Here is a 23,921-nt window from a genome sequence, read left to right on the forward strand (position 1 = left end):
CACAAGGCAATTAAAATATTGATCGGCAAGGGTACATGGAGACCCAAATCAAAAATTAATTGGAAATTAAATAACATGATACTCCAAAATCGGATAGTTAGAGAAGAAATCATAGAAACAATTAACAATTTTGTTGAAGAAAATGACAACGGCGAAACATCCTTTCAAACCTTATGGGATGCAGCCAAGGCAGTACTTAGAGGAAAATTCATATCCCTGAGTGCATATATTAACAAATTAGGGAGGACAGAGACCAAGGAATTGGAAATGCCAATCAAAAAACTTGAGAATGAACAAATTAAAAACCCCCAGAAGAAAACCATACTAGAGATCCTAAAAATTAAGGGAGAAATTAATAAAATAGAAAGTGACAGAACTATTGAGCTAATAAACAAGACTAGAAGTTGGTACTTTGAAAAAACAGACAAAATAGACAAAGTACTGGTTAATTTAATTAAAAAAAGGAAAGAAGAAAGGCAAATTAACAGCATCAAGGATGAGAAGGGGGATCTCACCTCCAATGAAGAGGAAATTAAGGCAATCATTAAAAACTACTTTGCCCAACTATATGGCAATAAATATACCAACCTAGGTGATATGGATGAATATTTACAAAAATATAAATTGCCTAGACTAACAGAAGAAGAAATAGTTTTCTTAAATAATCCCATATCAGAAAAAGAAATCCAACAGGCCATCAAAGAACTTCCTAAGAAAAAATCCCCAGGGCCTGATGGATTCACCAGTGAATTCTATCAAACATTCAGAGAACAGTTAATCCCAATACTATACAAACTATTTGACATAATAAGCAAAGAGGGAGTTCTACCAAACTCCTTTTATGACACAAGCATGGTACTGATTCCAAAACCAGGCAGGCCAAAAACAGAGAAAGAAAATTATAGACCAATCTCCCTAATGAATATAGATGCAAAAATCTTAAATAGGATACTAGCAAAAAGACTCCAGCAAGTGATTAGAAGGGTCATCCACCATGATCAAGTAGGATTTATACCAGGGATGCAGGGCTGGTTCAACATTAGGAAAACTATCCACATAATTGACCACATCAACAAGCAAACCAACAAGAACCACATGATTATTTCAATAGATGCAGAAAAAGCCTTTGATAAAATACAACACCCATTCTTACTAAAAACACTAGAAAGCATAGGAATAGAAGGGTCATTCCTAAAAATAATAAACAGTATATATCTAAAACCATCAGCTAATATCATCTGCAATGGGGATAAACTAAATCCATTCCCATTAAGATCAGGAGTGAAACAAGGATGCCCATTATCACCTCTATTATTTGACATTGTATTAGAAACACTAGCAGTAGCAATTAGAGAAGAAAAAGAAATTGAAGGCATCAAAATAGGCAAGGAGGAGACCAAATTATCGCTCTTTGCAGATGACAGGATGGTCTACTTAAAGAATCCTAGAGATTCAACCAAAAAGCTAATCGAAATAATCAACAACTTTAGTAAAGTTGCAGGATACAAAATAAACCCACATAAGTCATCAGCCTTTCTATATAATTCCAATACAGCTCAGCAGCAAGAACTAGAAAGAGAAATCCCATTCAAAATCACCCTAGACAAAATAAAATACTTAGGAATCTATCTCCCGAGACAAACACAGGATCTATATGAACACAACTACAAAACACTTTCCACACAACTAAAACTAGACTTGAACAATTGGAAGAACATTAACTGGTCATGGGTAGGACGAGCCAATATAATAAAAATGACCATCCTACCCAAACTCATCTATCTATTTAGTGCCATACCCATGGAACTTCCAAAAAATTTTTTTACAGATTTAGAAAAAACCATAACAAAGTTCATTTGGAAGAACAAAAGATCAAGGATATCCAGGGAAATAATGAAAAAAAATACAAAGGAAGGGGGTCTTGCAGTCCCAGATCTCAGACTATATTACAAAGCAGCAGTCATCAAAACAATTTGGTACTGGCTAAGAGACAGAAAGGAGGATCAGTGGAATAGACTGGGGGCAAGCAACCTCAGCAAGACAGTATATGACAAACCCAAAGATCCCAGCTTTTGGGACAAAAATCCACTATTTCATAAAAACTGCTGGGAAAATTGGAGGACAGTGTGGGAAAGATTAGGCTTAGATCAACACCTCACACCCTACACCAAGATAAATTCAAAATGGGTGAATGACTTGAACATAAAGAAGGAAACTATAACAAAATTAGGCGAACACAGAATAGTATACATGTCAGACCTTTGGGAAGGGAAATACTTCAAAACCAAGCAAGAATTAGAAAGAGTTACAAAATGCAAAATAAATAATCTGGATTATATCAAATTGAAAAGTTTTTGTACAAACAAAACCAATGTAACCAAAATTAGAAGGGTAGCAACAAATTGGGAAACAATCTTCATAAAAACCTCTGACAAAGGTTTAATTACTCAAATTTATAAAGAACTTAATCAATTGTACAAAAAATCAAGCCATTCTCCAATTGACAAATGGGCAAGGGACATGAACAGGCAGTTCTCAGCCAAAGAAATCAAAACTATTAATAAGCACATGAAGAAGTGCTCCACATCTCTTATAATCAGAGAGATGCAAATCAAAACAACTCTGAGGTATCACCTCACACCTAGCAGATTGGCTAACATGACAGCTATGCAAAGTAATGAATGCTGGAGGGGATGTGGCAAAGTAGGGACATTAATTCATTGCTGGTGGAGTTGTGAATTGATCCAACCATTCTGGAGGGCAATTTGGAACTATGTCCAAAGGGCGATAAAAGATTGTTTGCCCTTTGACCCAGCCATAGCACTGCTGGGCTTGTACCCCAAAGAGATAATGGACAAAAAGACTTGTACAAAAATATTCATAGCTGCGCTCTTTGTGGTGGCCAAAAATTGGAAAATGAGGGGATGCCCATCAATTGGGGAATGGCTGAACAAATTGTGGTATATGTTGGTGATGGAATACTATTGTGCTCAAAGGAATAATAAAGTGGAGAAATTCCATGGAGACTGGAACAACCTCCATGAAGTGATGCAGAGCGAAAGGAGCAGAACCAGGAAAACATTATACACAGAGACTGATACATTGTGGTACAATCGAAGGTGATAGACTTCTCCATCAGTATCAATGCAATTTCCCTGAACAATCTGCAGGGATCTAAAAAAAAAATACTACCCACAAGCAGAGGATAAACTGTGGGAGTAAAAACACCGATGAAAAACAACTGCTTGACTACAGGGTTGGAGGAGATAAGACTGAGGAGAGACTCTAAATGAACACTATAATGCAAATTCCAACAAGAGGGAAATGGGTTCAAGTCAAGAACACATGTGATAACCAGTGGAATCATTCGTTGGCTATGGGAGAGGGAAAGGCGGGGGGGAGGGGGAGGAAAAGAAAACGATCTTTGTTTCCAATGAACAATGTATGAAAAGGACCAAATAAAATAATGTTTAAAAAATATATATATAAAACATTACAATATAAAGAGGAAAGTAAACACAAATATAGCAATGAATCAACAAAGATAATGAAATGGAACATAGAAGGAGTCACAAATAAGAAATTAGGAAAATTTACATCGAGATGCATTTAAAATGTAAGTAGCCTTAAATATATTTAGTTATTTTTTGGTTCAAAGGTAATTAAATCAAGTCAGTTTTCTGATTAGAATAAAGGTATCAGTCAAAGAAGTGAGGAGAAAAGAGAAAAGAGAAAAAGCTCCTGACTTAGACCATGTTTCAGTATGGGATAGTTATTCAACTTTTTTTTTTTTAAACCCAGGTAAGAGTTAACCAAGTATTGGTTCCAAGACAAAAGAGCAATTATTCAACTTCTAAAAAATGTCAGAGATAAGTAATTGTAGGGAAGATTTGAACTTCAGGGGCTTTTTAAGTGCTTATTTTATATTTATTTAACTATATTCTAAGTTATATATTATACTTAAAAAGATGAGATAAACATTAATTAACCAGGAGAGAAAATAGACAGTTTTGATTCTATAAAATGAAAAGCTTTTAAATAAAATCAATAGTTAAAATTAGAAGAAAATAAATCTTCATGGGAAAGTCTTCTAGTAAAAGTCTGATTTCTAAATTATGAAGAATATTCAAATATTTAAGAAAAAGTCAGTCTCCTTATAGATAGTCAAAAGTACAATGAACTAGGAAATAAACCCAATTATCAAAAACCATATGAGAAAGTACTCCAAATCATTAATAAGAAAATTCAAATTAAAAGAACTCTAAAATTCCACGTCACTTATAAAATTGATAAATGTAACTTCACATAAATTTACCTTCCCTTCCCTCATCCTGCTTTTCAGCTGTCCTTCATTTTTGACTCCCTCATTATAATGTAAGTTTTTAAAGAATAGAAACTCTTATTTTCTCTTGTGCACTTAGAATAGTGCCCAAAATTCTCTCTCTCTCTCTCTCTCTCTCTCTCTCTCTCTCTCTCTCTCTCTCTCTCTCTCTCTCTCTCTATCACAGAAAAGGAAACTAGCAATTGTAGACAATAGGTGAAGTAGACATACTAATGCACTATGGATAGGATTGTACATCAGTATAATCATTTTGGAAAGCAAGCTACTAAACTGTTCATCTTTGACTCAGTGATACTATATGCCTACATATATATCTTAAAGAAGTCTGACAGAAAGAGAAAGAGAGAGAGAGAGAGAGAGAGAGAGAGAGAGAGAGAGAGAGAGAGAGAGAGAGAGAGAGAGAGAGAGAGAGAGAGAGAGAGAGAGAGAGAGAGAGAGAGAGAGAGAGAGAGAGAGAGAGAGAGAGAGAGAGAGAGAGAGAGAGAGAGAGAAAGGACCAGGGATGTCAGATGTCAGGAGGTTCAAAGGAGATGATAACTGTGAAGCATTCTGCAAACTTTGAAGCATTAAATAAATATCAGTTGTTATGGTTCTTACCCTCCATTCTCCAGGCTTTCCATTAAGTGATGATTTTATCCCTTAAATCTTTTACTGAACTCCTGCTAAACTCAAGCAAGTTTTATAGAAAAGTACAGGGCTATTCAGCTAAATGTTTAATAATGAGGCCCTTAAATAGAAATGTATTCACACATATTCTTACATTTAATCTGCATTATTTATACTTTCTTAAGTCTATACAATCAATAAAATAATAAATTAAGCCCTTATTGCTATTTTTGAACTACAAATGTTCACATTGAAAATGTAACAATTGACTTCTGAAAGTCAGTTAAAAGTGGCTCCAAAACACCCCTGGAAAAGAATTCAAATATCTCCCAAAACATGAATGGTAGCACTTTTTGTTATTGCAAAGAGCTGGAATCTGAGTGAATGTATCAATCAGTTGGAGAATGACTGAATAAAATTATGATTTATGAATATAAAGGAATGTTATTTTCACCATAAGATTATGAAAAAGATATATTCAGAGAAACTTGAGGCATCTTATATAAGCTAATATGGAATAAAATGGGTAGAACCAGGAGGACAATGTATATAATGGTGTCAACATAGTGAACTAAAACAATTTTGAAGGACTTGAGAATTTTTGTCAATCACAACTCTAGACTAATAAACAATGCCACCACTTCCTAATAGACCGGTAATAGTCCAGAGGTGCAGAATAACTCAGTCTGTATATGGATTTCTTTTTCTTGACCATACTTATCTGTTGCAAGTGATAAAGGTTTTTTTTTTAAAAGAGAGGAAAGGTTATCCAGAGTGTCAGCCTAGTGGTATTGTAAACAAACAAACAAACAGACAAAAACAAAAACAGAAAAAAGAAACAAAATAATTGATTTTTAGTTTTACTACATAGAAGAGAATAGAAGGAGATTTTAAAGGAGACAGGTAAGTCAAATTTTGGAGTAGCAAGCCAACAAAAAGTCAAAAGAAAACATTCTTCCATGCAAAGATAACTTAAGAGATTGGTAGTGAACGTTTGTGATGTGGGGTTGGAGAAAGCCCAGAGTACATGTGGAGAAAACACCAGTGGTAGGCTTTAGAGGCAGCCACAACAATGGTAGAAGCAGTTCAGAAGTTCTCAGTCTACAGGTGGTAAAAGGATCAAACAACTAGTCAGAAAGAGCTTTCAGGGGACCCTTTTCTGACACTAGGTTAGCTGGCACTAATTGACAACTTTAGTACCCATAAGTATTTCTGGGTTGTAGTTAGAGGGTGGAGAGAAGGGCTTTTGATTGATGACAAGGGAGTAGCCACTCTGGTCATGGTTACTAGCAGAAGAGAAGCACTAGTGCTTATAGTTGCAAGAGAGCAGGAGACATGGTCATAATTACAGGGCCAAGAGGAATACTAGCAATTGTGGTTGCAGGGGAGTAGGAACTCTTACTGTGAAGAGACTAGAGTACAGATCAAGAGAGCAGTGACCACACCTTTCCTCGAATAACACTATCAGAGAACCACTAAAAATGTGCAGATCCTCAGAACTAGCTTTGAAAAAAACAATATTGAAAACCTTGAGATAGTACTCACTCCCCACTTTGCCATTCCCCAGGTGGGAAGAACCTGACTTTAACATAAAATTCAAAGTTAAAGAATAGTCTGTGGGAAATGAGTAAACAACAACAAATAGTATGTGACCATAAAAATCTTTCTATGGTGGGAGAGAAAAGCAAAACATAAATTCAGATGAAGACAACAATGTGAGAATGGCTATAAGAAAAACCTGAAAGGAAAAATGCAAATTGCATCTAAACCCAAGAAGAATTCTAAAGAACAGGATAAGAATGATGGAGGAAAAGTTGGGAAAAGAAATGAAAGTAATGCAAGAAAAATTTGAAAACACAGGTCATAGTTAGGATCATACAAGATTTAGCAGCTTCCATGTTAAAGTAGTGGATGATTTAGGTTATGGTATATATATATATAAATATATATATATATATATACACATATATATTTTTGTCATAGCTAATATGGAAATGTGTTTTTCCATGATTTCACATATATAATTGATATTATTTTTGCATGTCTTCTTAGTGGGTGGGGAAGGGTTAGGAGAGAAGAAGAGACTTTGGAACTCAAAATTTAAAAATAATATTTAAAATGAATAAATGTTAAATTTCTTAAAATAAAAACATGCTTAATTAAAAAAGTATCGATTGTCATGTATTGAGTAAAGGAATATTTCTGTTCTTCCTTTGGGATGTCACAGAGTTTCCCTTCTTTTGCTGAGACTCTCCCTCAGGGATATCTTATATTCAAAATCATTCTATAACATTTCTTTCTTTTATTTCTCCCCAGGATTTGTCCAGCTTGTTGGAGGGGATGGTCCTTGTTCTGGAAGGGTTGAAGTAAATTCTGGAGGAGAATGGGCCACAGTCTGTAACTGGAAATTTACTCATTCTACTGCCAATGTTATTTGTGCTGAGCTTGGGTGTGGGGTAGCTGTCTCTGTCCTGAATGGAACTCATTTTGGAAGAGGAAATGGACAAATATGGGCTAAAGAATTCCAATGTAAAGAGGATGAATCCCATCTCCAATTCTGCCCCATAGTGCCAATTCCGCAGGGGGTCTGCAGCCACAACATGGATGTTGGAGTAATTTGTTCAAGTAAGATCCAAAAAATGGCATGAACTTTTTCTCACTTGTCTACTAGATAAAGGAATTAGAAAGTCAGTTTTTTTTCCCCTCTCCTCTCCAGGGTATACAGATTTTCGGCTTGTGAATGGAAGTTCTCGATGTGAGGGAAGAGTGGAGATCCAAGTCTCTGGGGTCTGGGGAACTCTTTGTGACTCCCATTGGAATTTGTCAGATGCCAATGTTCTTTGCCGTCGTCTCAATTGTGGTCTTGCCATGAAACCCCCAGAAGAAGTCTATTTTGGAGAAGGAAGTGTCCAGATTTTGGCAGACACCTTTTACTGCTCAGGGACTGAATCCCATTTATGGGACTGTCCTGTGACTGTCCTGGGGGCTTCTTCATGTTCTAGGAGGAAAGTTGCTTCTGTGATCTGCTCAGGTTAGTGAGAGGAAATCTAATGTCTGGTCCTAGGATCCCTTCTTAAATGATGGACCAGTAGAGGATACCTACAGGGAAGGGCAAGGTAGAAGAGTGTATTGCCATTTTGATAATCAGATAATTCAATTAGGAACCCACAGTTAAGCACTGGCTTCTCCTTGGCAGCAGCTGTGAAGAAGTAGTGGTGGGAATTGTAAAAATTTACCTTCTGTGTGGCATTGTATATTGTCTAGGGAGTTTTCGGTAAATATTTCCTAGGAAAGAGAAATACGATGTGGCCCATCAACTACACTAGGGAAGGGGAAGCTAAGTGTTGAGGTAAAAATTGTGACAGATCTGAAGTCAGAAAGATTCATCTTCCTGAGTTCAAATCTGGCCTCAGACACTTACTAGCTGTTTGACCCTGACAAATCACTTAATCTTCTTTGCCTCAGTTTTCCCACTTGTAAAATTATCTGGAGAAGGAAATGGCAAACCACTCCAGGATCCTTGCCAAGAAAACTCCTAAGGGTCATGAAGAATCAGACATGATTGAAACACCTGAACAACAAGTCTAGGAAAGGATATGAAATCATACTAATGTGGAGTAATCATGGAGGAAACATTTACTGACTCAAGACAGTGGTATAGGAGTGAACAAAATGAACTAGCCTTGGACAGGAAGAAGAATGAGGAATTGTGCACCAGTTTTTGTTAAGAGAGATTTCGAGGGATCTCCCAAATTATGATGCTACGGTCACAAGGCAAACTCAGGCGGAATGTAAGAACGCTATTTCCACCTGTTTCCTCCTATGATATCTAAAAGCCATATCAAGGGCTTTTGGAATCTTAGAATAAGATTCTGGTATTTTAAAATTTGACAATTCTGGAATTAGTTCTAAATTTCTTGCATATTTCCTTCTTTCCTTTATGTGTTTGTTAAACAAGCATTTTATAGAGCCTGAAACCTAAGGGGATTATGTTAGACCACGAAAATATTCAGGTCCTGCTATCCACCTGCTTCCCCAATCTTGTCCTCACTTCATATCCTTCCTTCTTTATTTCCTCTCCTTTCTGTTCATTTTGCCCCCTTTTCTTCCCAAATATATTTCCTCTTGTCAACTTGGTGACAAACCTACAAAGAGCATAAGAATGGTTGGATCCCATGACCTCTGAAAGTCTAGTCAATAACGTTCAAGTAAAGAAAAGTTCAATATAACATTCAATATAAATTCAGATCAAAAGCTCCAGGTAGTACTAATGTTTGCCCAGAATAATTTTTCCAACCTAAGGTCATATTGCCTTAAAAGGATGAAGTAATTGTTTTAATTTCATAAGTGGAAATTTTCTTTTACTTTTATCCTGAAAAAAAAAAACAAAAACAAAAAAATGTTTTAAGCAAGTATTAGCTAGTTCCTGGAGTGCTTTTCTCAAACAATAATCCTGAAAACTAGGAGATGCAAGTATTGTTATATGCTAACTTTGCAAGTAAGGAGATAGACTTGGGTTTTGTACCTTGACCATGATTGCATAACTAATAAATACCAGAGCCAGTGCATCACCCACAACCCTCAGACACTGACTAGAGCTGTGACCCTGATTAAGTCACTTTACTATCTTTGCCCAAGTTTCCTCATTTGTTAAATGAGTTGGAGAAGGAAATGGCAAATCATTCCAGTATCTTTACCAAAAAACCCTAAATGAAGTCACAAAGAATTGGGTGCAATTAAAAAACAAATGAACAACTAAAAAGTTTGTGGACCTCTCCTCAGAATAAGGCTATTTAATACATGAAATAAAATATGTAGGATTACATGGGAAATGAATGATATTAAAATATAGATATAATTTTAAAAAATTCATAAACTATGTTAATAGCTCCTTCCCTAGAAGTTGGTGGCAGTGCTATGAAGGAGGGAAGCCACTTCTAGACAAGTTTGGGATGTTTCCTCATCACCTAGCAGAAGGTGAAGAAAACTTCCAGAAAGGTATTCAACTGGGAATGCTACAGTCTTTTTCACTGAGCTACTTTCTTAAAAAAGATCACAAACTTTTTGGTAATTAGTGGGTCAAGTGGCCACAGCAAAGAGAATGTAAAGGGAAGAAATTGTTGGTAAGAACCACATTTAGGGCTAAAATCACTTCTTACTTTTAATTTGCTCACTTCTTCTCCTTTACCCACCCCTAAGCCTTTCTTCAGGACACACATATACCTCTCCATGACCCAACTTCCAATTCCAGCTCCAAAATTTGAGTGATGTGCTTTTTGCAGGAAACCAAATTCAAGTGAGCCCATTCAATGATTCACAATCTGATCAAGCAAAGGTACCTGTCCTTTTTTCAGGTAAGAAAGAGAATTGGATAATCCAAGGAATTTTATCTAAATCACTGGAAATGTAAGCAAATTACATGAATTTTCCTTACAGAAAATGGACAGCTCCGGCTTGTGAATGGGGGAAGAGATCCTTGCTCTGGCAGAGTTGAAATCTATTACAATGACACCTGGGGGACCATCTGTGATGATTCTTGGGACATGAGTGATGCTCATGTGGTGTGCAGGCAGCTGGGTTGTGGAGTGGCCCTCGAAGTCATGGACTCTTCTCACTTTGGAAAAGGATCAGGGTCCATCTGGCTGGATGAGCTTAGCTGCTTTGGAAATGAGTCCAACCTGGGGGAGTGCCCTTCTCTCCACTGGGGTCAGCATGATTGCAGCCATAAGGAGGATGCAGGAGTCATCTGCTCAGGTCTGTGCCATACACAGCCCACTGACATCCCAGGGGTTTGTGGAAGCTTTGAGGACATGGGATTTAGAGACCTGAGGGAAAAGGAGCCAACTCAGGCTAAGAGGAGGGCTTCCAGTCCAAGTCAGGGCTCTCACTAGAATTCAAATCAATGAAAAATAACACCATCTATGATTTGAATTATGAATTATGATATTACTCAATCCACATAGCTTTGGAGCTAGGCATCCTTCCAGATGGTTCTCCCAATGTCTTCACTTTTCCCTCTCCTTCAAATAATATTTCTTCCCTCTTCCTCCCCTCTTTTCTCTTCTCCATATATATTCATTTCCTTCTCTCCTCCTTTAGCCCCATTCCCTTTTCTCTCCAAACCCTCTCCTCCTCCTATCTCCTCTTTTCCCCTCTTCATTTGTTCCTTCCTCTCCTCCTCTCTCTCATCTGTGCCCATACACATATGCAAAGTATGTAGGTATATAAGTATGGAGGCATATATGTTTGATGACAGCTGTTTCCAGTGTTGTTGACATGCTGAAATTAGGGGTCACATTTTGTTTACATACAATAGAATATTCTTTTGACCTGGGCATGTTTCATTGTTTTTCTTTGCGTCCCCAGTACGTCCAAATAATAAATGTTAATATATATCTCTTGGGGGCTGCTAGGTGGCTCAGTGGATTGAGAGCCTAGAGACAGGAGGTCCTGGGTTCAAATCTGACCTCAGATACTTCCTAGGTATATGATCGATTGTAGGCAAGTCACTTAACCCCTATTTCCTCACCCTTACTGCTTTCCTGTCATTGAACCAATACACAATATTGATTTTAAGATGGAAAGTAAAGGTGTATATATATATATGTATATATACATTTATATTTATATATGTATATTAATATATGTATATAAAGTAAAAGTATATGTACCTTTACTTTCCATCTTAGAAACTTGGGACAAATTGGGAAGCTGTGGACTATACAGCTGAGAGGAGCCTCCCTAGCAGTACAAGAGAATTTCTAGAGGAGAGAGACCATAGAATGTGTGATCTAATGCCCCATCTGACCATACTCTCCCTTCTTCTCCATTTTCAGAGTCCCTGGATCTCAGGCTAGTGAGTGATGACTATGACTGTGCTGGATGGTTGGAGGTTTTCCACAATGGGACGTGGGGCAGTGTGTGCTCCAATCTCATGAACATCAACACCGTCTCAGTCATCTGCAGACACCTGAGTTGTGGAAACAAGGGGTATCTTGATTTCCATTCTAACCACAGAAATTTGCCTATCAAGTGGTTAGATAAAATCAACTGCCAAGGCCAGGAGCCCTCCCTTTGGCATTGTCCTTCTCAGCCTTGGAATCAGGCTTCTTGCTTTGAGGATCAAGAAGCCTATATCACATGTGAAGGTGATTTTCATTTCTCTCTTTTCTTTTAAACTCTTATTTCTGTCTTAGTATCGCTTCTTAGACAGAAGAGTGGCAAGGGTTAGGTGCAAGAGCCAAGTGACTTGCCCAGGGGCACCAGTTAGGAAGACTCTGAAGCCACCCAAACCCAGGTCCTCCCAACTCCAGTTTCAGTGCTCTCTATCCACCGTACCACCTAGCTGCCCCTACAGGTGATTTTCAATCTATATTTGTCCACTTTATTTGATTTCTTGATGATATAAATATATTTTAGTTCCAGTGAGCTAAATCTTTAAGCAAGCTCCAAAGCCTAGTTAAGTTTCATTCTAGGGCATTTAGGTGGCACAATGGATAGAGACCTGGATGTGGAGGCAGGAAGACTTGAATTCAACTCTAGTCACAGACAGATAATAGTTGTGTGACCCTGGGCAAGTCATTCAACTTCTCAGTCTCATTTTCCTCACTCATAAAATAAGGAAAATAATAGCACCGACTTCTCTAAGTTGTGAGAATAAAATGATATAATATTGGCAAAGCAATTGCAGACCTTTAAGAGCTATCTAAATAACAACTGGTTATTTTATGCATGCAAGAACAGGATAGCAGAGATCTAGGTTGATGAATTTGATGAAAAAAAGATAGGTTTTAAATTTTAGTACACTAAAAACTTGTGGTGAACTAACAGTGCAAGTAAACTGCTAAAATTAACATAATATTTGACTATTAATAGTAGATTGTCAAGATATAATAGACTTCCTCTACACTCTGCCACTCAGAGCACATCTGCCGTGATCTCATGTATGTAACCCATTTATATGAGGATTATTTGAAGAAACAATCTGTTGAGCCTGGAAAAGAGAAGCTCAGAGACATCTTAAGGATCATTTTCAAGTGGCTTCCATGGGAGTGGGGCAAGAAATGTCAGGGTATAGGCTTTTCCTGTATTATTCCAGAGAATAGAAGTAGAACAAATGGATGGAAATAACATGTTGGCACATTCTAACTTAGACAGCTAGATGGTGGAGAGGATAGAATGCTGGCCCTGGAGTCAGGAAGACCTGAGTTCAAATCCAGCCTCAGACACTAGCTGTGTGACCCTGGGAAAGTCACTTTACCCTGCTTGCCTCAGTTTTCTTATCTGTAAAATGATTTGGAGAAGAAAATGACAAACCACTTCAGTATTTTTGCCTAGAAAACCCCAAATGGGGCCATTAAAAGTTGAATACTATGGAAACAACTAAACAACAACAAAAGATGATAACTCAATACAAAACTGAACTTTCTAACAAAAACAACTAGCATCTACATAGTGTCTTAATGTTAGCAAAGCACCTTACAAATATATCATTTAATCCTCATGGCAATCCCAAGAGCTAGGTATCATTAGTACATTCCCAGTTCACAGATAATGAGGTAGGCAGGTTAAGTGACTTGCCCAGAGAAACATAACTGCTGAGTATTTGACTGGCTTTCCAATTCTAAGGTCATACACTATGACATTTAACCATCCAATACTCAATTAATAGACTTCATGGACTAGTTAGCTTCCTGCTAGTGGCATTGCCAAGTAAAGACTGGACAAACTGTCTTCACTTCTCTGTACACATAATGTTCACCTCATTGTATGTCATTTTGATGATGGCTAACCATTCATCCTTCTGTTCCTTAGAATCTTTTCTCACATACTACTTCCTCCTAGTCCTAGAACTTCTGATTTTTCTGATCTGGCCATGATTTCTTTATCATATGATTCACATCATCCTTCACCTTCCTGCTTCAGAGTTACTGAGAATCCCTAGAAAAAGCCATGAAATACAAGCCGATTGTACCAACTCATAATATAGGGTATAATCTCATCTGGGCTCTCAGAAATCCTTAATCCTTTGATGCCCTAGTTCATTTCTGCTAGTGACTCTTCCATAGTATTTCTGCTCTCTTCAAGCTCTAACTACACATTTATAGCAGACTACCATGCAACCAACCTCTCTGGGAAATTTGAGGTGATGACAGAAGCTACTTAAACTTCCTTCCTCTACTTACAAGTGATCAGCAACATAATTCACTTTCCTCCTTTCTTCTTTTTTCAGAGTAAAAGATTTCTATTTAATCCTTCAGGCTAATCACTCTGCCTGTAGGCACCCTGAATTCTGCAACCCCTTTGGTCTTCCTCTACCTTGCTGCAGCTGTCATTGTCACCTTTTCTTTTGCATCCTCAGTATCTCCATTTCTATTAGCTATTTCCCATCTGCTGAGTCTCTCAAGGATGCTCAGCTACATATCGCTTTGTGCTCATGTCTTTTTATCCTCTCTCTCTGCCTATGTGGTGAGTTCCTTTCTGAAGGGCAGGCACCTTGTCTCCCCATCTTTTTTTGTGTTCTGCATAGTTATTCATAAGAATGCCATAAATTCTCCAAGATGTTGATAAAGAGCAGAGCCCTCATTTTTTTTTTGGAGTGAGGTCAGGGATATTTGGGAAGCTTGTCCTGAAGCAGCAGAAGTTAGTGCTCCAACGATCTCCTAGAATTATCATTGTTCCAAGCCCTTTCCCGATGTTTCTCTCTACAGGAAGGAAGGACAGTGACTGTCCAACCTCCAGGCAATGCACAGGTATTTCAGCTCTTCTCTTTTTATACTTGGGGCTCTCAGAGGGTCTTCATTTCCAAGCTGAAAGTGTAACAAGGGATGCTGCTTCCTTTCCAGATAAAGACAAACTCCAGCTCAGGGGAGGGGAGACCCCATGCTCTGGACGAGTGGAGATCTGGCATGATGGCTCCTGGGGGACAGTATGTGATGACTCCTGGGATCTAGCAGAGGCTAATGTGGTTTGTCAGCAACTGGGCTGTGGTTCTGCTCTGGCTTCCCTAGAAGGGGCTGCATTTGGCTCAGGAAATGGGACCATCTGGCTGGATGAGGTACAGTGCAGAGGGAAAGAGACTTCTCTATGGGATTGTCCTGCAGAACCCTGGGGGCAGAACGACTGTAAACACGATGAGGATGCTGGTGTGGTGTGCTCTGGTGAGTGTGAGAACCATAATGGGCCGAGAACCTTGAAAAGGGAGCCATTGATCAGATGAGGGACATGGGAAAAAAAAACCCAGTGGAATCTGTTTTTGAAAGGGAGCTCTTGTCATCTGTACTGCTGCTTTGTTTTCTAGTCCCAGGAGAAACTGCATCATGATCTTAGTATCAAAGGTAATAGGATTTAGAATAGAAAAGTGACCCAAAATGTTATTGTTTCAACTCTGTTATTTCATAGAGGAAGCAACAAAGGCCTATAAAGGTTAAATTTGTTTTTTACAAATTCTTACAGCTTTTATGTAGCACAGTGTGATTTTGAACAATAGTAGCTGACATTCATATAACTTGTGCTAAGTGCTTTACATTTGTTCTCAAATGATTTTTCACAACAATCCTATAAAACAATGCTATTATTATTCCCATTTTACTGATGAGGAAACTGAAGCAAATAGAAATTAAGAGATTTGCCCAAGGAAACAGATAGTCTGAAGCTAGATTTGAATTCAGAACTTCCTGACTCCAAGCCCAGACCTTTATTCACTCTACTACCTAGGTGCCGATGTCTTAATTATAGACTGGACTCATTCATTCTCCCTAGTATCCTGAAGGGTTCTCCTAAGCTTGTGGTGGGTGTAGAGAATCTAGAGGATCTGGAATCCTTCCTGAGCTATTTGGATAGAGCATCCTGGGTTCATGTTCTAGTGATAGAGGTCTGAGAGAAGACCCAGGGCAATATTCTCCGCCTGGCCTCTAGTCATGCTTCAACTTCTTTTGTTTCTTCCATTTGAAGGAACAAGAGTATTATTGATTGAAAAAAGTACAATGTTTTCCAACCTTCATTGCCTAATCTCCCAATTTAACAGTGAAAACCTTCCCAGGTAATAGCATTCCCTTGTAGAAATTATTCATATCTCAAAGAAATAGTTACATCAGAATTTTGAAGCTTCTGAAAATCTTGCAGGCTAGAAGTTAGGAGAGGGGGTCCAGAGAACAGTCTTTCAGAATATCTCTATTCTGGGGTTCTGGAACTTTGCCCCCCTAAAAGAGGCTGTTTCCTCTTCTGCCCTTTCTTGGGGATCTAGTCCTATACATATACTCTCTCTTGTGAGTGGGGGGAGACTCCCAGCTTGATGGTGATCCTACTCTGGCCCCAGATTTCCCTTTCCCTCCCCACACTGACCTCAGCGAACTCCATCCTGGGGGGCTGGGGGGGCCTAAGCAATTTCTCCCACATCTCAAAGACTCATGTTTCTTCTTCTCCAAAGGACAAATCACTCCACAGGACAAAACAGTTCCTCCTCCTTTGAATCCTGGTTTGTTCTCCTTACCCTGGATCCTCTCTCTCATTTTGGGTGTCCTTATATTCTTGCTCCTCTTTCTCCTGGGGATCCAGCTACACAAAAAGAAGGTTCAGCAACAAGGTGGGCAAAATGGGAAAGGCTGTATATGGGTGAAGGGTGGCAAGGGCAGGGATGGAGCTGTTGGCTCTGGATATGCTGTTTCATGATTACCTAATAGAGAATAAGGAAAGTCTTTTGAGCATCCCAAGTAAGTGTACTCTGTTCTCCTTCTCTGACACCCTCTGGATGTGAGCCATGAGCTGTGGCTCAAAATCAATAAAATTGGCATCTTTAGAAATTTCTTCCCATCTCTATTTCTCATGCCTCTAACATCTAAGCTTCCATCAACCACTCTCTGCATGGACAGAGGTTCAGCAGCTCCTTTCTTGGAGTTTCTGTGAATTTTGAATTTTGTTCCTGGAGGGGGAAAGCCTAAGGCTCCAAATTTTTTGGATTTAGATGGTACATACAAAGAGAAAGATTCCCTTTTCAATCTGGATCTTAGTGACTACTGTTCTGTTCCAGAATCACACTAATATCGGGTTGTTTCCCCCTTACGTTAAAGTTCAATGACTGGGGCAACTAGGTTGCTCAGTGGATATGGGAGGTTCTGGGTTCAAATGTGGCCTCAGACACTTTCTAGCTGTGTTACCCAAAGAAAGTCACTTAACATCACATTGCTTAGCCTTTACTGCTCTTCTGCCTTGGAACCAATTCTTAGTATTGATTCTAAGATGGAAGGAAGGGTTTAAAAATAAGCTTGGTGACTCAAAGTTTTTTCTTCATTTCACTAAGAGGTTGACTGAGGAGAATCAATTCACATTCTCCATACTAAAAAAAAATACACTGATTTACTAAACAAAAATGTGTTTTATTAATGCACAATAATAGATTTTTCTGGTTGGACATTGGATATATACAGGCAGCCAATCCTTTTGGACTCGGAATTCAACTCATGAGACTAAGTTATAGATCAGGAATTTTCCTGAGGAGCAAAATATTATAGAAAAAAGACTTGAGGATTCCTGAAAAATACTTCCATTAATCTGTGAATGAATTGTCCTTCCATTCTCTAAGGACATTTCAAAGATGACTCATATTTTTTTATTTTCACCTTCAAACCCTCAATTTTTCTAACTTCCCACGTCTGGCAATTCAGCTATGTATATAAAACCTCTGTTGAGGTGAATCCAAGGCTTTGCTATGTGAAGAACTAAGGAGGGTCGTGGCCAGGATATTAAATGAGAGCAGATTTAGGGTGACCATACCCTTGAGCATAATGTATATTGGGGAAAAGTCTTAGAACCAGTATTTCTGATCTCTGTCCATTCATCTCAGCTGTGTCTGGATATGGGGAGTCTCTTTACGAAAGCATGTACGAAGAGATCAATTATGACCTGACAGAGAATGAGGAGGACCTTTTGAGCAACCCAGGTAAGTGTATCCTCTGTTCTCCCTCCCTGGCACTCCCAGCATATGAGCACTAAAGTATGGCCCATCTCAAAACCTATTACAGTTGGCACCTTCAGAATTCTCTCCCCCTCCTTGCCTGCCATTCTGGTCTTAGCTCATGGCAACCACCCTCTTCATGGCAGGTAGGTCCGGCAGCTCCTTTCTTGGAACCTTTGTTCCTGAAGGGGAAAAGCCCAATGCTCTGACTGAAGGGGGTTCGACCCGAAACAAATGAGATGACAGTGAAGATGGTATAGTAAAGCGTTATTGGAGAAAAGGGGAGGCAAGAAGGGAGGAGGCTGCTGCCAGTAGAGGTGGCTGTGGAGTAGGGGGGGAGGGAAGGAGAGGCAAGAGGGAGGCCGGGGAGTCCCATACCAGTAAAGATGGCTGCTTAATCCCCAAGGGGGGGGGAGAAGTGGCAGAGGGAGAATCCAACACCTGTAGAGATGGCTGCCAAGTAGGGGCCGAAAAGGGGCTGTCATGTGCCATTGGGTCTCTTGGTCTCATCTCCATTCCTTGGTCTCGATTGGTGTTGATGTCTGAAATGACTCAATAGGAGAACATTATGGAGGAGGAGCAGGGGTATTAGAAAGGAGGTTTTTATTGAGCAGGGATGTGAAGGAGAAGTCGCCTTGTTTCCATAAGGGGAGGCTGAAAGGTATTGGGTGTTAAAGAGAGGTAAATTGGGAGAGAGCAGGAGGAGCACTTTCTCAGGGTGAAAGAGATCAGGGGAGAAGAAAAGAGTGAATACAGTTTAATATTAGAGAGGAAGATGTTTGCTATGCCCAATCAAATGTCAGCGTCTTTAATGACCCATTTACTTGATTGTTTGGATTCTGGCACTTGCTCTGACTATAGAAATTTGGTATGAAAGGAAAAAACAGGGAAAGGATATAATGCTGTTGGACTTCAGGTAAGAGTCAGTTATTAATCAGTCCTGCAGTACAATTGCACTCCGCATCCAGACTGAGGAATAATCAGGTGAGTTCACATCAGTTAGAGGGAATCCCCTTGTAGCTTTGCTGAAACTGTCCTCTCAGCTTTTAGAACCTCCATCTGTGTTCATCTGAGTACTTTGTGGCTTTTTCATTTCCCGGATTCACACATCCAATGAAGAGACTTGGTGGGACTCATCCTGGTCTAAAAAGGAATTGTTCGTAATCACTGCTGTATTACAAACAGTGTAGAGCTAGTGGCCGCTCCTCAGGAAAGGGCTCATTTGTGCAGGGAGTTGAATTTCAGATGGACTTCTTGATGAATGATAGCTTTGGCTGCTGAACAAACTTTCCACGACTGACTAGTCCCAGAACTTGTAACATGAGCTTGAGAGCAAGAAGATCCACACAGCTAAGTTCAGCTCAGTTAAGAATTGAGAGTTTCTTCCAAAACAACACATACACGCTCTCTAATTTTGAGATAGCCAAATCCATCATGGGAAAGGGGGTTTCTGCGAGGGCATAGGGAGGGGGATCAGAGGGAGCAGAAGAGACAGGTAAGGCAGATGAGACAGGCACAGAGCCACTGGAAGCAGTAGCCAGATTCCTGGGACTGGTGTGAGCTTAGGGAATCTGAGTCCGGAGGAATGGGAACTTCCCCAGTGTCAAAGGGTTCAGGGAGGGAAGAATTGGAAAAGGGGTTTCTGTTCTGAACAAAGGGAGAGGAAGGGGGAGGGAGCAGGGGAGCGGAAGGGAGGGGGCAGAGTCGCTGATAGAGAGAACTTGGCAGTGTCCAAAAGGCTTGGACAAAAGGGCTCTGGTCTGAGAGAAAATAGGAGATCAGTCTGGATATTGAGAGGGTTATGAGACAAATGAGAGGGGAGTGGCGAGTTCAATATTCATCCCCCTGGTCCCCTCCTGGCACCAAAAGAAGCATCTTCCTCTTGGGGTGGGAGAGGGTTAGCCTGAAGGTGAGAGTGACTTTCCCTTTCCCCAGGCGTCCCTGGGGGAGGGGTAGTCAGGGATGAGAGTGACTCTGGCTGAAGGTTCAGACTTCTGGGGGCCGAGGGCAGTAGACTTCAGTTGGAAATCAGGACAGTCACTGAGATGAGAAAGGTCAGAGTTGAACTCACCCACAGAGTGTTGATTGCCAATGGTTGGAGCTAAGGAGGCTGAGAGAGGGGGAGAGAAAGTTCTATGCTCTACCGACCAAGTCAGAAGGGAGGGAGGGAGAGCCTGAGACAGAGACAAAGAGACACTGAGGGGGGGACGTGGTGGAAGAGAGAGGATGAAAGAGAGAGGGAGAGAAAGGGAGAGGGAGAGAGAAAGAGACAGACAGACAGACAGATAGAGAGACAGAGAGAGAAAGTGTCAGGAAATCTGATAGGTGAGAAGGAGAGGAGAGATTAAAGGTGACTCAGATCCTAGGGCAGGGACCAGGAACTTTTTTGGAGAGTCAGGGGACAGAGTCATTGAGTATGAGAAAGAGAAAGAGAGTCCTGGAGAGTCTGACAGAATGGAGGGAGAGGAGAAAGAGAGAAAGTGAGAGAGAGCCTCCCAGAGTTTTGGGGTCAAACTGGGTCCAAGGAACTGTGGGGGCAGCCTAGCCTGACTGAGTCACATCTGACTTGTTCCTGGCCAGTGCACCATTTATCAGTCAGACTGATGGAGGATTCAACCTGAGTCAAATGAGATGAGAGCAAAGGTGGTATAGCAAAGCTTTATTGAAGCAAAGGAGGGGTAAGGGGGAGGGAGGCTGATGCCAGTAGAGGTGTCTCTGGAGTGAGGTGGGGAGAGGCAAGGGGAGCAGTGGGTGTCCAAAACCAATAAGATGGCTGCCAAATTCCCCAGGGGTGGGGGGGGGGATCCAAAACCAGTGGAGATGACTTCTGAATCCCCACCTGAGTGGGGCTGGGTGTGGAATTTTATAGTCTTGGAGGTATAGTGGGTTGGTCAGGGATGAGGTAATCTGGGTTGCCTCTATTGGTCAAGGTGAGCTACTTGGGTTAAGTTCATTTCATGTTCCTGAGGGGGTAGGGAATCCCAGTCCCTGGGTGGTGGGGCTGGTTCCCAGGCTTATGCTCAGTCATGCACTTTATTTAGACCAAGGAACAGGGTCTTGGTGTCCTGCCAAGTGTTACTGGGACTCATTAGGTGCGGGGGAAGGGGAAAGGTGGTGCTTAGATTTGTCAGTCATCATTATCAGAGGAATATCAGTTAGAATATGATAATGTTGGTGACATTAGTCTAAATACCAGCCCCCCCCCCCCCCAACTGAAATGTTGGGACCAGGGATTAGCAATAAGGAGTTAAGAATTAGAAGAGGAGGGTTATGTGGCTACAAAAGCTGTGAGGATTAAAACCACCATCTAGTATGAGAGAGAATGCATTCCCTCTCACCCTACCCAGTTGCTGATTGTTAGGGCAAGGCGAGTGAGGTTCCTCAGGGGCCTCATTTCTCTAGTTAGGATCATCTTGTCTCTCTTTATGATAACTCTTCCTACATCATATTTATATATTATATATCTATTATATTTACATATATATTTACATGTGTTTAGAGCATGACCATCATCTCTCCCTCAGATGGGCCAAGTTGGTCAAATGATACTCTAGCTGATGGTTATGATGATGCTGGAGAAGAACCTGCACCTGAAATTCCTTCTGTCTCCCAACTGAATGAGAAGGACTCCCTGGGACCTCTCAGTAAATTGGATGAGGACAAGAGATCTCACACAGGTGAGTGGTTTTTCAGAAGGGTTGTTTACCAGGAGGGTTGTTTACCAGGCAAATGAAGTTTCTAGATTGAGAGAGATCGTATTTGAGAGAAAAATGTGGCACTTATTTTTATATGATGAAGAGCTCTGAGAACTATCTGTATTGACATTTTTGGGGAATATATCTAAAATAGTTACAATGACAGTAAATGTGACTAGGGAAACAAATGAATATGGCCCCATGACTGCCTCCTTCAGTCCTTCTCTCCCTTTGAATCCAACCCCCCAGCAATGCAAAGAGATATCTCTTTCTCCCCCTTTCTCAGCCCTTGCTCTTCTGTTCCACTTCCCTGTCAATGGTATGCCAAGATTGAGAGGTGAGTCTAGGCTCAGGAAATTTATCTGCCTTCATCTTTCCCCTGTGCTTGTCTTTGCTACCACCAAAGGATCCTTTATGGTATAGTGTAAAGAGTTCTAACTGTCCTCCCTGCATGGAATCCTTTTCCTCCTCATCTCTAATGGCTTCCTTCAAGTTTCATTCAGATTTCGCTTTCTACAAGAGACTTTTCCTTTTCCTCTAAATGCTAGTGCCTTCCCTCTGAGAAAACTTCTAATGCAAATACACACATAACACACACAGTATGTATGTCTATATATACAAATATCTACCTACATATGATATATCACATATATATCTCCACACACATTAAATATGTATATATATTCACAATATGGCATAGTATATATTATATGTACACATGTATACTCACATTAGTATAAATAGATACATATGTGTATACAGCTTATGTTACATGCACACTATATAGAATGTGTATGGGTATATATACGTAATATAGGTAGTTGTTTGTGTAAAGATTAAAATTTAGGGATAAATTTAGGGATATGGGGAGAGACTATGGCAGGTAGAAATTTGTTTCTCTCTGCAAGGAGTATTATATTTTTTAGAGGTTTATTAAAGGTTTAAGATTAAAGAATATACAAGTAAGAAACATGTGCCTACGCCAGAACCTAGACAAAATAACCTAACATGATGGAAGAGACGCGTCTGCTCCAAAATGGAAGTCCTAAAAAGAGCCCAAAAACCTTTGCCACAAGCTTAAATCCTTCCTAGATCTCAGCCCACCTCAGAATTCCCGTGAGATTACAAAGCATTTTGGGGAAGTGGAGCAAAGGCTTGTGGGGATTGTAATCCTGTATTCGAGTCTATTTTTTACATTTGTATGTGTATATATTATACACAGTTGTTTGATTTTTGTCTTCCCTCATTAGATTGTGAATTCTTAAAGGGCAATAACTGTGCCCTTTTTTGCATATTATCGGAAATATAGTAAATGCTTAATAAATATTTGTTCAGATGGCTTGTTTTGAACATGGTTCAAACCTAGACTTACTACCCAGGGGAATGAGTATAAACAGCTTCTGAACTGAGGCCCTCCCTGGGCCTCAGTTTCCTTGTGTGTAAGTTGGAGGCACAACTTTGTATTTGACTCTTTGTTACTGGTTCTAGGTCAGTCTCTGAAATCCTTTGGAGGATCAGAAAGCTCAAGGATGGAAGAAAGAGACCTATCAATGGACCCAGAGGACCAGGGTTATGATGAAGCTGAGATTGGTGTTCCAGAAACATCATTTTAAGAACAACAACCAATGATCTCTTAATAAATGTACATTGAGTAGAATTGAAGTAGAATTCGTTTCCTGTGATTCTTGAAATCATTTGATAACTCACATGTATCATCACTGACCCACCAAAGTAGACACATCTGAGACTTTTCCTTTCTATCAAAAATACTTCATCTTGTCCTGGGTCTTATCCTAATTCCTTTTACATCTTATCTTTATCCTTATTAGCTAACCTCTTGTTTTCTATCTTTTCTACCGCCCCGTCACTCTTATTTGCCTTACTTTTTATATTGATAAAATGGTAAACACTTTAAATTTTATTCATAATTTCTCAGAAAAGTTCTAGTATCCCTTTAATCAGGAATATTTAATGGATGATCCAGATAATCTCTTCTAAACGACTCATCATTATAAGGAAGCACCTCCACATAGAACATTTATCACTCTATGTGAATCAGGCTATGTGAATTTTAAAATCTCCATCTTGGTCTAGCACCAAAAATTGTGCACACCCACACTACAGGGGCATGTGCTAGTCAATGACAAATCAGAAATAACTAATTGCCCACCTGGGCTGTCCTAAGCCAAGCTTGAGCCACCATTGGCACTTGTGAGGCAGAGGAAGTGTCAGAGAGAGCAGCCTCAGGAATTTGCTCACTTCCTGTGGACAGGGCTAGAGGGCAGTTCCTGTTAGGAGCTTGGACAGGGAGGAGGCCCACAGACAG

General features: G+C 39.9%; 2 protein-coding genes across 2 annotated transcripts in view; both read left to right on the forward strand.

Moving 5' to 3' along the window:
* Positions 1 to 7,984, forward strand: part of LOC100025932 (deleted in malignant brain tumors 1 protein-like) — a 75,710-nt gene extending 67,726 nt beyond the window's left edge. The window contains exon 5 of the mRNA XM_007483638.2: positions 7,665 to 7,984. Within this exon, the coding sequence (XP_007483700.2) occupies positions 7,665 to 7,984 (320 nt within the window). The remainder of the gene's footprint in view (positions 1 to 7,664) is intronic.
* Positions 7,985 to 10,758: 2,774 nt separating this feature from the next.
* Positions 10,759 to 23,263, forward strand: LOC100616959 (antigen WC1.1-like). Its single transcript, XM_056814705.1, has 8 exons — positions 10,759 to 10,822; positions 11,785 to 12,096; positions 14,659 to 14,700; positions 14,794 to 15,108; positions 16,377 to 16,532; positions 17,790 to 17,885; positions 21,425 to 21,577; positions 23,084 to 23,263. The coding sequence occupies exons 1-8, from the start codon at positions 10,759 to 10,761 to the stop codon at positions 23,206 to 23,208; spliced, it is 1,263 nt and encodes a 420-aa protein (XP_056670683.1). The 3' UTR covers positions 23,209 to 23,263.
* Positions 23,264 to 23,921: the final 658 nt, after the last annotated feature.

This window comes from Monodelphis domestica, chromosome 2 (assembly GCF_027887165.1).
Source record: "Monodelphis domestica isolate mMonDom1 chromosome 2, mMonDom1.pri, whole genome shotgun sequence".
Classification (NCBI taxonomy): domain Eukaryota; kingdom Metazoa; phylum Chordata; class Mammalia; order Didelphimorphia; family Didelphidae; genus Monodelphis; species Monodelphis domestica.

Excerpts from the sequence above, each read along its gene's own strand:
- LOC100616959 (XM_056814705.1), top strand. The coding sequence starts at position 10,759 with ATGGGATTTAGAGACCTGAGGGAAAAGGAGCCAACTCAGGCTAAGAGG. Across the intron at positions 16,533-17,789 it reads AAAGAAGGTTCAGCAACAAG|CTGTGTCTGGATATGGGGAG; the intron begins GTGGGCAAAATG and ends CATTCATCTCAG. Across the intron at positions 17,886-21,424 it reads GGACCTTTTGAGCAACCCAG|ATGGGCCAAGTTGGTCAAAT; the intron begins GTAAGTGTATCC and ends TCTCTCCCTCAG.